Source organism: Phacochoerus africanus, chromosome 9 (genome assembly GCF_016906955.1).
Source record: "Phacochoerus africanus isolate WHEZ1 chromosome 9, ROS_Pafr_v1, whole genome shotgun sequence".
Classification (NCBI taxonomy): Eukaryota; Metazoa; Chordata; class Mammalia; order Artiodactyla; family Suidae; genus Phacochoerus; species Phacochoerus africanus.
The window spans coordinates 52,315,245-52,328,609 of record NC_062552.1 but is presented as its reverse complement, the minus strand read 5'-3'; the positions used below and the strand labels follow the sequence as shown (position 1 = coordinate 52,328,609).

Below are 13,365 nucleotides of genomic sequence, written 5' to 3'. Positions count from 1 at the left end.
GGTTTAGTCTTTCCTTATTAACTCCATTCATTCAATTTTGAATTTAACTCTTGGATAACAGCTTTATTTCCTTCCTTGCAAAGTCCTACTGTGAGTCTACAAATACCAACCATAACCCACTGCTTCCATGTATTCCATGCACATAGAGGCTACACGTCCAATAAGATAACAAGCCCCCTAGGTGATTGGTGGATTATGTTCTTCTTTTGTGTTCCTCCTAGCACATAACCCAGGCAAAACCCATAATGTATATTTAATAAATAAGTGCTGTCTTGAACTTAACTGATGTGAAGAAATGTTTCTCAGGAAAAAGAAAGCAGAAGGATGTTTGGCATCCAAGCTTCCTAAATGTCAACTAAATTTTAGACACAAGAATCCTTAGATTGTCCTGAGCCAAGGCAGGGGACCCAGCTGCACCAGACTAGACAGGCTTAGTGTTGACACTGGAAGGGTGCCATGTAAATGAAAGCATTTAATATAAGTAGTCAGTTCCCCCAAGATTACCAAAAAGCAGTATCATATCATGGAATGCTTGTGACTTTGGGGATCAGTCTTGGCGCCATCATATTCTAGTTGTGTGTCTTTGGGATAGTGACTGAAGACTTTCTGGATCACCGTTTTCTCCATTTACAAAAATGAGGGCAGGAGTTCCTGTTGTGGCTCAGGGGCTTAGTGTCTATGAGGATGCAGGTTCAATCCCTGGCCTTGCTCAGTGGGTTAAGGATCTGGACTTGCCACAAGCTGAGGCAAAGGAGGCTTGGATTCTGTGTTGCTGTGCCTGTGGTGGAGGCCGGCAGCTGCAGCTCAGATTCGACCCCTAGCCTGGGAACTGCAGGTGCAGTCCCCAAAAGAAGAAGAAATGAAAAAAAAATGAAGGTAATGATAATCCTGACCTATCTAACTCACTACTCAGAGGGTGGTGGTGAAGAGAGAGTGTCAGTAATATTTCCTGGTAAACCAGTAAGGATTGTCCAGATGTAAGGCTGTCTTAATCAGGCATCATCATGTGGTAGTAACAGAAGCCCACTCAAATTAGCTCAAGAAAAATGAGATTCACTGGATGGATGGGTGAATATTTGGTGGAATTTAGACATAAGCACATCTTGAAGGCCTGGACCCAGGAATCAGAAAGTGAAGCCCAGTTATTTCAGTTGAAACCCATGGTTTATCCTCGCACCTTCCTTCACATGTAATTCATTCTTCTTTGCTGTGGGAACTGGCTTGCTTTGCTTCAACATGCATCACATAAAAGAAATGGCTTGGGAGTTCCCATTGGGGCTCCATGGTAATGATCCTGCCTAGTGTCTGTGAGGATGCTGGTTTAACCCCTGGCCTCACTCAGTGGGTTAAGAATCTGGTGTTTCTGTGAGCTGTGGTGTAGATCACAGACTCAGCTCAAGAGAGGCGGTGCTGTGGCTGTGGTGTAGGCACCCGTAGCCTGGGAACCTCCATATGGCACAGGTGTGGTGGTAAAGCAAAAGAGAGAGAGAGAGAGAGAAAAGGAAGGAAGGAAGGAAGGAAGGAAGGAAGGAAGGAAGGAAGGAAGGAAGGAAGGAAGGAAAGAAAGAAGGAAAGAAAGAAAGAAAGAAAGAAAGAAAGAAAGAAAGAAAGAGGCAGAGAGAGAGAGAGAGCCAGAGTAAGAGAGCCCTCTGACCCCTCACCTGCCCGCTCGGCCCGCTCTCCAAGAGAGCCCTAGCCAAATGACTCAGAGCCAGAAAGAAAGAAAGAAAGAAAGAAAGAAGAAAGAAAGAAATCGCTAGCCCAGCCCAGACTGACATGAGTTCTCAGCTCTAGCTCTCTTGTTACAGTTCCAGATTCCTGGGAAAGATTGACCTGGTGTAGACCAGATGTTTGCCTCTGATCATCAGCTCTGGCCAAGGAGACTAGGTCACACCTGTAAATAAGGATATCCTTTCAGCAAGAACTCAGTGTAGGCTGGCCTCCTAGACTGTGTTCTCTTGATTAACCATACTTGGCTTTGTGAAACTTCACTCGTTTACGGGGTTTAAGACAGTCATGAATCCGAGAGCAGCCCTTTAATTTCCCAGAGTATGCTTGGACACTAAGTGAGCCTAATGCTCAGGGAAGTTGTATTTACCCTGCTCCGTTATACTCTCTGCTTTGGGTTTCAAAGAGTCAGATAGAGAGAGAATTGGCCATGGTTGAGGGAAAAGGAGGTGATATAATTTTATCTCTAATGATCTTCTCTATGGCCAGATGGAAAACACAGTCCTTATTCCAGGAAGGAAAAGTCATCCAATTTCATTCTTCTTCAGTTTGATTCTTTCTTCCATAAGTGTGACCTTGGTGAAGGGTTAATCTTGCTAAAACAAAGACAAATGTGGATGCAATATCGATTTTGGAATGATTCACATCAAAGTAATACAACTAATTCTGGGAAAAAGGGTTATTTATTAATTACATTTTGTCTATTCCCTACGTACTTCCTAAAAGGATCTGAGACACTTTTTAAAGGCCAGAAGCATAAACACGGTAAAGTACAAAAGTCATGTAGCAAAAAGGAGATAAATAGAAGAAATTATATTTTAAAATTCTGGCCGATAATTTGTTAATGATTAGTTGCAGAAAAATAAAGTTAGATTTCTACCTTTCCCCATAGATCAAAATAAATTCCAAACATAATAGTTAAATGTAATTGCCAAACTATAAAGAAACTAGCAAAATACATTTAACTATTTTTATGTTTTCAGGGCAGAGTAGGATAAGCATTTCTCAGCTCATTAGTAAAGAAAAGAAACCTTAAAAGGAAATATGAATAAAGGTGACTGTATAAAATTGTAAAACTTCTTGACTTTGCAAAGCACCAAGAGCAAAATTAAAAGGTGAAAATATTTTCAATACAAATGACAAAGAGTTGATGACTAAATTATGAAATTTAATAGTTTTATCTGTCAAGAATAATGATAACAAAAACATCTTAGTGGACAAATGAAGGGCAGAAAAGAAATTTTTGAAAAATTAATACAAACATCAAATATACATGAAAATATATTAACCTATTTAGTAAAAAGGAAATGCAAATTCAAAGAATGAAATTCTGTTTAACACTTATGATTGGAAAAAAAATGTATAAAATTATAATATCCAAACTGAGAAAAGGTAATGAAATAAGGGAACTTATGTAGCCTGATGATTATAATAAAACCTTCCTGGAGGGCAAATGACGATATTTTGAAAAGTTAGTGAAGTTTTTTTTTTTTTTTCCTCAGAGGTTTTGTTTCCAGAAATTTGTCCTTGGGAGATAATCAAAAATTTGTGCAAAGTTTTATATATAAGAGTCTTTGTAGTCTTTGTTATCCTTCCCCCTGCCCTCTCAGGCTGTCTCTATGGCATGTGAAAGTTCCCAGGCCAGGACTGAACTTGTGACACAGCAGTGACCTGAGCCGCTGCACTGACAGCATGGATCCCTAACCTAATACACCATAAGAACTCCTATTTATTCTTTTTTTCAAGTGGAAACCATTCCCCTGATTTTTACAATGACTGTTTCTTACTTTTGTGATAAAAAAAAAAATTGTATTGCCTTTCTGTATCTGTTTTAATTGGGAAGTTTGTATACAATTAATTCATTCCCATTAATTAGGAAGTTTATGTTCAATTTTGAATAGGGAAGTAACATTTTTGTCATTCAGCATCTTGCTTTGGAAATATCTGATTGGATTGATTAGTAATTAAGTCGAAAAGATCCTTGAGTCATCAAGATGTGTACAAATACTTTTCATTATTAATATGAGAGCTCCTCGGGGTGTTCACTTGGAATCTATTTGCTTTTGTTGAAGACAGAATTTGAAAAAGCTCTGTTACCTCTCCCCACCCTAGAGCTAGTTGAGAGCAGGCACTGGGTACCAGTAAAGAGTGATGACTGGGGACCTGACCACAAGGGAGGGAAAGGCAGTGGACTAAACAACAGCAATAACAAAAATAATAAAACAGACACGAGTTTCCACATAGCACAGCAGTTTGGGGCCAGTTAAAATAACAGCCAATAATCCTGGACTTGGCTCATAAGGATGATAATTAATCTTCCCTATGAAGACCTTTGGTCACCTGGGAAAATGAAAATCATTCCATTTTTCTTGTTTCCAAAAGGAGGTTGTGTAAGGCATTTGAAAACTTACATACAAGATGGTTAAACTCGAGCAAAATTTGACATTTAAATACAATAAGCTTTAATGGTCTGGAAAAAATTACCTGGGCAGAAGAGTAATCAGAATACATGAAGTGATCTCTTCCATTATCACAGAAGTTGCAATAGAATTCCACAGCTATCGATTCATTTTTGAAGTTAAACACAAAAAAAGTGAAGGAATGAAGTGACTTTCAGCAGAGAAGCAAGGGAGGTCTGCTCTCATGGGACACTGGTAAGCTTGTTCAGCCTTCCGCTGGCCCATCCCACTGGGTGATGTGCCCGTGGCCCATTTTCTCTGCCTGCAGGACTGCCCTCCGGATGCAGAGGACTTCCGAGCCCAGCAGTGTTCAGCCTACAATGATGTCCAGTATCAGGGGCGTTACTATGAATGGCTTCCACGATACAATGATCCCACTGCCCCCTGCGCACTCAAGTGTCATGCAAAGGGACAAAACTTGGTCGTGGAGCTGGCACCCAAGGTACTGGATGGAACCCGTTGCAATACTGACTCCTTGGACATGTGTATCAGCGGCATTTGTCAGGTAAGCCACACCTGCTTCCTGGACCCCTGGTTCAAGGCCATGTCACGACCACTCTCAATAAAAATAATCTTTTCCCTCTGTACTTTTGTTCACACAGATGAAGTATTGTCTTTGATCATTTTAATGCAGAGAATATTTTAGGAAGATTCTTCGCCTTTAGATCACGTTTTAACTTATTTAAAATGGTGTCGGTTTTCCCCATGTAGAATCAAAAGATCACCGTGTATGACTTGTGACTATTCTAGGTCAGTGGTTCTCCAGCTTGAAAGTACATCAGAATCACCTGACAGACTTGTTCAAACAGAGCCTTCTGGGCCCCCGTCCCAGAGTTTATGATCCCATTGGTCTGGGGGAGGCCCTGAAAATTTGCATTTTTCACAAGTTCCTGGGAGATGCTGAGGCTTCCTGGCCCAAGGATCCCACTTTGAGAACCTATCCTTTGGAAGGCTAATATTGATGGGTTCTCTGACCTCTCATTTAAATGAATTCATGGTTTGGGGTTTGGGGGAGCAATGGCTTATTTACTAAATAACATGAATGCAGACTTTTCAGAGTGGACTTTGCAGGGCTGTGATGAGTGTGGCTGAGGTATAATAACCTCCTCATGGCTTGGAATGGGTGTGAGGATTCAGGGGACTATGACAGGTTGCTGAGTCATTGTGGGGACAGGATAGCAGGGAAAGACCAGGATTCCACCCCCCATTCCTCTGAGCTCTGTAAAAAGACTTTAAACACAATGAATGTCTAGTATTCCATGTTCGTGGCAAAAACAGTGGTAACAACAGCAAAATGAAGTCAACCATCTACTAAGTGTCAGACACCACCAGGCATCTTTGACTTCACACACTCAGATGAACCTGGTCTTGATCCTCAGACTAGTTTCTCCTTCCTCTATCCCTTCAGCTAGAAATCAGTTTCCAGTTTCTCACCATGACTTTGGAGTCATTCTTGATTCTTCCCTTTCAATCCACACATCTAATCCATTGCCAGGTCCTGTCAATTCAAAGCCTTTTTTTTTTTTTTTGTCTTTTTGCCTTTTCTAGGGCTGCTCCCACGGCATATGGAGGTTCCCAGGAGAGGGGTCCAGTCGGAGCTGTAGTCACCGGCTGACACCAGAGCCACAGCAACACGGGATCCGAGCCGCGACTGCGACCTACACCACAGCTCACAGCAATGCTGGATCCTTAACCCACTGAGCACGGCCAGGGATCAAACCTGCACCCTCATGGTTCCTAGTCGGATTCATTAACCACTGAGTCATGACAGGAACTCCTCAAAGCCTATTTTGAATCCACCATTTCTGTCTCCCCTGATTTCTTTCCTAGTTTAAGCCCCCATTAGTTCTGACTTAAACTACAACAGGCTCCTGTCCTGATCTCCAGCTTGGGACGCTGTGCCCCTATGACTCACCCACACATAGCAGCCAAAGTGGTTGTCTTAAAACCTAAATCAGAGTTTGTTACTCCTCCCACAAAAATCCCTACACCCAGCTTCTTTGCTTACCTTTCCAGGCTCCCCTGAACTCTTTATCCCCTTCCCCACCTTTTTAAAAGAGAGACTGGATTTTTTAAGTTCAGAGCAAAATTGAATGGAAGGTACTGAGATTTCCTATACAGAGCCTGCCCCTCAATATGGACAGCTTCCATCAGTTTCAACAATCCCCACCAGAGTGGTGCCTTTATTATAACTGATGAACCTACATTGACCCAACATAATTGCCCAAACTCCATAGTTTACATTAGGGTCCATCCACTCTTGGAGTTGGATATTCCATGGATTTGGGCAAAAGAATAATGATCCATATCTATCATTTTGGTATCATACAGAGTCTTTTCACTGCCCTAATATCCTCTATGTTCTGTCTACTCATCTCTCCCACTCTTAACCCCTGGCAACCATTGATCTTTTAACGTCCTCCATAGTGTTGTGTTTTCCAGAATCGTTGGAATCATACAAGTGTGTTGGCTTTTCAGATTGGCTTCTTTTACTTAGTAATATGCACTTAAGTTTTCTCTTTTTATGAATTGATAACTCATTTCTTTTTGGCCCCGAATAACACTCTGTGGTCAGGATGTGCTGCATTTTATTTATCCATTCACCTTACTGATGGACATCTTGGTTGCTTCCAAGTTTCTCTAAACCTCCACCTGTGAGTGTTTGTATGGACACAAGTTTTCAACACAGTTGGGTAAATATTGAGGAGTGTGATTGCTGTATCATGGTAAGAATAGGTTTAGTTTTGTAAGAAAGTCCCAAACATTGACTGCATTTTGCATTCCCTCCGACGACGAATGAGAGGAACTGTTGCTCCAACTGTTGCTGCTCATCACCAGCATTTGGTGTTGTCATTGTTCCATATTTTGGTCATTCAAATAGGTGTGTAGTGGTATCATGTTGTTTTAATTTGCAGCTCCCTAATGAGGTGATATCAAGCATCTCTTTTCATCTGCATATTTATCACATATATCTCTTCTTTGATGAGGTGTCTGTTCAGGTCTTTTGCCCATTTTTTTAACTGGTTTACTTTCTTATTGTTAAGGGTTATTGATATATTTTAGATAACTGTCCTTTATCAGATGTGTGTTTTTAGCAAATATTTTCTCCCAGTGTGAATCGTCTTCTTATTCTCTTGAAACAGTGTCTTTTGCAGAGCACAGGCTTTTAATTTTAATGAAATCCACCTTATCAATAATTCCTTCCAGTGATGTGTTCAGTGTTGTACCTAAAGTCATCACCATAGCCAGGGTCACCTAGATTTTCTTCTACGTGATCATCTAAGAGTTTTAGAGTTTTGTGTTTTACACCTAGGTCTGTGATCCATTTTGAGTTAATTTTTGTGAAGGATGTAAGCCTGTGTCTAGAATTTTTTTTTATTTTTTGCATGTGGATGTGCAGTTCTAGCACCATTTGTTGAAAAGACTAGCTTTTTTCCATTGTATTGCCTTTGCTCCTTTGTCAAAGATCACTTGACCATATTCACGTAGATTGATTCCTGTGTTCTCTATTCTGTTACACTGATCTCCATTGATCTCTTCATCTATTTTCTTTCTAGTACCATACCGTCTTGATTACTTTGGCTTTGTAGTAAGGCAGAGCTAGTCCTCAGACACTGTTCTTCTCCTTCAGTGTTGCGTTAACTATTCTGGGTCTTTTCCCTCTTTATGTAAACTTTAAAATCTGTTTGTCAATATCCACAAAATAACTTTCTGGAATCAAGTTGGAAAGAGCTAACAGCTTGACAATACTGAATCTCCCTATCCACAAAAGTGGCATGTCTCTCCATGTATGTAGTTCTTCTTTGATTTTTTTCCCACCTGCTGGATCTGTCCATTTCTGATAGAGGGGTATCGACATCTCCAACTATGCTATTGGATAAATAGTATTTGTCTATTTTCCCTTGCAGTTCTGTAGGTGCCTCATGTATTTTGACATTCTGATCTTAGGCCTCTACATGTTAAAGACTGTTATATCTTCTTGGAATATTGACATCTTTATCATTATGTAAATGCCCCTGATAAAGGCCCTTGCTTTGGAGTCTACTCTGTTTGAAACTAATACACCTACTGATGCTTTATTTTTATTAATATTAGCATGATACGTCTTTCTCCATTCCTTTACTTTTAATCTGTATATGCCTTTATATTTAAAGTGAGTTTCCTCAAACAACAGATAGTTGGATCTTGTTTTTTGAAGTACCATGACATTCTGTGTTTTAATTGGTACATTTAGACTCACTGCCATACCCAGAACCCCCATAATGCCTGGTCCTGTGGAAGACCCTCAGTTAAAAACTGGTTGAATAAATGAATCTTATCTACTTGCAAATGCAGAGGCTACTCCTATCTCTTGGTCTCTCTTTTATTTATCTCTCAACTTCCAGTCTTGAGTTTTCTAGCTCTAGCTTGATATCCATTCTGAGAGATTTCACGAATTCCTCTGCTTCATCATTGGAATTCCTCCAGTCCCCACTCCTCCTTCAGATGAACTAGTATTGTTCTTCCCAGATTCACTAGTTACTCTGTTATGTCTGTTCATTTCTGTTTGTGAGACCACAATTCTCAGTTACCTTCCTCAGTTCATACTGTAGTCATCAAGTGTATTTGCTTACATGACCTCCATGTCCTGGTACCTCTCTCCAGTCTCTCACATTTTACTCTTCTTTTCTCTCTCAGTTTTACCTTTTTACCCTAAGACTAGACTAGCCAATCTCTATTCCTTTCTCTTCCACTCTTAAACCATCTTATTTGATGTTTGCTGTTGACGAGTCTTCCCAAAGGTCAAAGTTGATTACTTCATTCTCATTCATATGTTGTCAATGGTTTCCCTTTTTAATCACCAGTTGGCTTTGGGGCTCTTCCACTAAGTGATAGTAATAGCTATGATTTGTCACTGGAATTATGCTTTTTTTTTTTGTTTTCCAAGTTTTGGACAATGAGCCTACATTGCTTTCATAATGTAAAAGAATGGTTAGTAGAAACAATTTAGTTTGGTCTAAAGAGAAGCAGTGTGGATAGGGTAATGTTTTGACATTGAGATTTTGACAGTTGAGGAGGAGTTACATAAACCAGGATGATGAAGAGAGTCAAGCCAAAGTAGTAGTGCTGGTGAAGAGATGTAATTGTAGGTGTGTTTAGGGATCTATGATTCATTCTGTAGAACTGAGGTGAAACATCCCTGTGAGATCATGCTAGGAGTTCAGCCTCAGATGTAGGTGGAAACCAATCATGGACTTTTTTTCAAAGTTACAAGAGGAACCACTGTAGACTTTTATAAGAAATAGCTCGTTGGGATTGTCTTTAGAAAAGTCACTGCAGTGGCAATGTGTCCATTTATTTGGGGAGGAGAGGGTCTGAGCACACAATAATAGGTCAATTTTGGACAGCAAGAAGCTAGAGTAAGGCAGAGGTAGGGTGACTGAAGAAAGGGACACAGAGTCTAGAGATCGAAGAAGTAGATCTTTTAGGACTGGGTGTTTGATTGGATGTGGGGAGTGAGAGAAGGAAATTTAGAAGGATGTCTGAATTTCTGACATAAGTAGATGATGAAGCCCTTCACCAAGATGGAAAATACTGGTTGGGGACCAAGTGTATGGGGGAAAGATGATGAGCTGGATGGGCCTGTGGATATCCAAGTTGATCTAGAGCTTAGGAGAGAATTCGAGGCTAGAAATGTAGATCTGGGGGTTGTCCCATGGTTAAGGCTAATGTATGTCCTTGGGACTCAATGAGAAGAGCAGATTCCCAAGGACAGAGTCCCAGCCCCATCATTTAAGGGGCAAGTATAGAAAGAGGTCCCCACAATGGAGACTGAATAAAACAATCATCTGTGTAGTAGAAAACTGGGAAAGACAGATATGGGTGGGTGAGTGTTTAAGAGGGAAGGTTAGCAGTGCCAGATACTTCAGAGACATAGAGAGGGAAAAGAACTGAAATACGCCTTCTTCTTTGGACCAAACAGACATGACTGGTGCCCTCAGCTTGAGCAGCCTCAGTGACATGGTTGCAGTGGACACTGCTTAGGGACAGGATGGATTAGTTTCCTGTGGCTGCTTCCCATCTCTGAGCCTTGGTCTTTTCAGCCTTCACAAAGGAGCTGTTGGCCTCCTGTAGGTCCTGGTTTTAATTCATTCTTTCATGAACAGGATTCCAGAACCCAGCACAAGAGCTGTCACAGGGGAGGTCTACAGTCCACGCTGGTTCCCTTCCCCTAATTTCTCCTTTGTGCTCACTGAACACAAGAACCCCCTTCTTATTCATCATCTAAGGGGCACTGTTTACTCCAGTAGTTTCCTAGGTTTGAAGGGGATTGTAGGATAAAGGTAGTTTTCACACTATATTAGTTCCTTTAGAAGGTGTGCTTCCTATCATGTTTTTGTTTTTTTATTTTATTTTTTTGCTTTTTAGGGCAGCACCTGTGGCATATGGAAGTTCTCAGGCTAGGGGTTGAATTGGAGCTGCAGCTGCTGCCTACGCCACAGCCACAGCAACACCAGATCTGAGCTGCATCTGTGACCTACACCACAGCTCATGGAAACGCCAGATCCTTAACCCACTGATTGAGGCCAGGGATCAGACCCACAATCTGATGGATACTAGTCAGGTTCTTCACGCCTGAGCCACAGTGGGTACTCCCTTATCATGTTTTTGTGATTTGAATGGCTAAGTGGAGTCTTTGGGCAGTCATAGGTGACACCTTGCTGAAAGCTGAGTGCTCTTCTGGCGAGGCTATTCAGGTAAACAGAACTGTGTGCACTTTTTCAGAAGTGACTCAGGAGTTCCAGCCGTGGTACAGCAGAAACGAATCCGACTAGGAACCATGAGGTTGTGGGTTCAGTCCCTGGCCTCACTCAGTGGGTTAAGGATCTGGTGTTGCCATGAGTTGTGGTGTAGGTCACAGATGGGTCTCGGATCCTGTGTTGCTGTGGCTGTGGTGTAGGCCAGCAGCTGAAGCTCCCATTCAACCCCTAGTCTGGGAACCTCCATATGCTGAGGATGCGGCCCTAAAAAGCAAAAAAAAAAAACAAAAACAAAAAAACGAGAGGGGTGGGGGGGAGAAGTGGCTCAGATGCTTCTCAGTTGACTGCATTATCTTTCCTTCAACCAGATAATGTTCCCATAAATTTCTTGTCCAATGTGGCTGGGGGCCGTCCACAGTCGCTAGGATGAGAAAGAGTAAACGGTGTAATTCTCACTGATTGCCTTAGAATCAGTGAAGTGAGCCCCAACGTTTACTTGGCAGAGACTACAAATAACTTTTAAGTGTGTTTACAGTTTGCTCATTTACATGATCATGTCACCACCGGGCTCTGGGGAAAACTGTTCCGTGAGCCTGAGCACAACAGACAGCAGGAGACAACTGTACTCACTGAATGAAATGTGCTTTTGCTTTGGAGGTCGGATATTGATCAGAAACAGGGCCTGGTTGGAACCAGATCTGCAGAACGAGTCTGAGGCATCACTCATGTTTATTGAATTCCTTGACAACGGAGTGAATAAATCGCTTTGTATTTGTAAGAAGAATAGCATCTAACACTTACTGGGTGCTTGAGAGGTGTCAGGCGCTGTCTAAGCCCTTTACTGTGGTAGCTCATTGTACACTATGTCATTATCCTCACTGTTTGTTTGTTTGCTTTTATGACCGCACCCATGGTATATGGAAGTTCCCAGGCTAGGGGTTGAATTGGAGCTGTAGCTGCCGGCCTACACCACAGCCACAGCAATGTGGGATCTGAGCCACATCTGAGACCTACACCACAGCTCATGGCGATGCCAGATCCCCAACCCACTGAGGGAGGCCAGGGATAGAACCTGCATCCTTATAGATTGTAGTCGGTTTCATTACTGCTGAGCAACAACATAAATTCCTCCCCACTCTGTTTATAAGGGCAGTGGAATTTCTAGAGGCTAAGCAGTTTGCCCAGTTTACAGAGCTAGAAAATGCTAGAGCTGGCAGTTGAAGCCAGGAAACCTAATTCCAAAATCTGTTTTCTTAACCATTGCTCTGGACTGATGGTGATACTGGTATTTTTCATATTTGCTACAAGTATAGCTGATGTTAGGACCTGGAAATGAGATGTGTGTCTAGTACAGGATGAGTGATGATTAGACAGTTTAGTATAGAAGTCAGAAATCAAATATCTAGGAGTTCTCGTCATGGCTCAGTGGTTGACAAATCCGACTAGGAACCATGAGGTTGTGGGTTCAACCCCTGGTCTTGCTCAGTGGGTTAAGGATCCGGCATTGCCGTGAGCCGTGGTGTAGGTTGCAGACGCGGCTCGGGCCCCACATTGCTGTGGCTGTGGCGTAGGCTGGCGGCTACAGCTCCGATTCGACCCCTAGCCTGGGAACCTCCATATGCCATGGGAGCAGGCCAAGAAATGGCAAAAAGACAAAAAGACAAAAAAAAAATCAAATATCTGCACACCACTCAGGGAGGAAAACTGCTCAAGTGTAGTCCTAGTGAATGATGAAGACATGATGCGTTGCAGAATCTATGCCCGCTCATTGGGGGCAACTGTGCAGAAACAGGTCAGAGTTTTACTTTGTCAACAGAAGCCAGAGATCTGGATCGTCATGTAAAATGTCTGATTTCAAAGTACATCTTGATGTTAACGACGCTGCTTTATCCATTTGTAGTTAAAGAGGACTCCAGTATAATACAGGCTAGGTTTTCCTTCAGTAACTTCCCTCCCTCCCAAAGCTCAGCGGGACTGAGGGAGGGAAGGACTTTTAGCTAATGTTGCTTGTCCAGCATGGGGCAGCGGGGATCTTGGTCCTTTGAATGTCTCAGCGATCCAGACTGAGGGAGACTTTATTGGGACATGTGTTTTACATAATAACTACAGCAGCGAGAAGGAGAATGTGTGTGACTCATGCGCTGACCCTTGAAGCTTCATACAGAAGTGACACAGACGCTGAGACTGACATTTCACTGGCCAAAGACAGTCAGTGACCACACTTAATTTCTAAGGGGGTGGGGAACGGTATTCCTTCCCTAAGCTGACAGGAGAAGCTGAGTATTTGTGAATATTCCTAAAGACGACCCATAACTCCATATACTCTGATTTTTTAAGGCGGGAATGTTAGAATTTTATATGAGGTAGAATCCAGTTTTCAGAGCTCTTAAACAGGAGTTGACTCAAAAAATTCTTTGCTTCTCGAAGGATTAAATTTG

The 13,365-nt window shown here is 41.9% G+C and overlaps 1 protein-coding gene across 2 annotated transcripts in view; it reads left to right on the top strand.

The window, feature by feature from the left end:
* ADAMTSL3 (ADAMTS like 3) overlaps window positions 1–13,365 on the top strand; it is a 358,645-nt gene that overhangs the window by 146,776 nt on the left and 198,504 nt on the right. For both annotated transcript variants that reach the window (XM_047795344.1, XM_047795345.1), the window contains exon 6: window positions 4,456–4,692. In XM_047795344.1, the coding sequence (XP_047651300.1) occupies window positions 4,456–4,692 (237 nt within the window). The remainder of the gene's footprint in view (window positions 1–4,455; window positions 4,693–13,365) is intronic.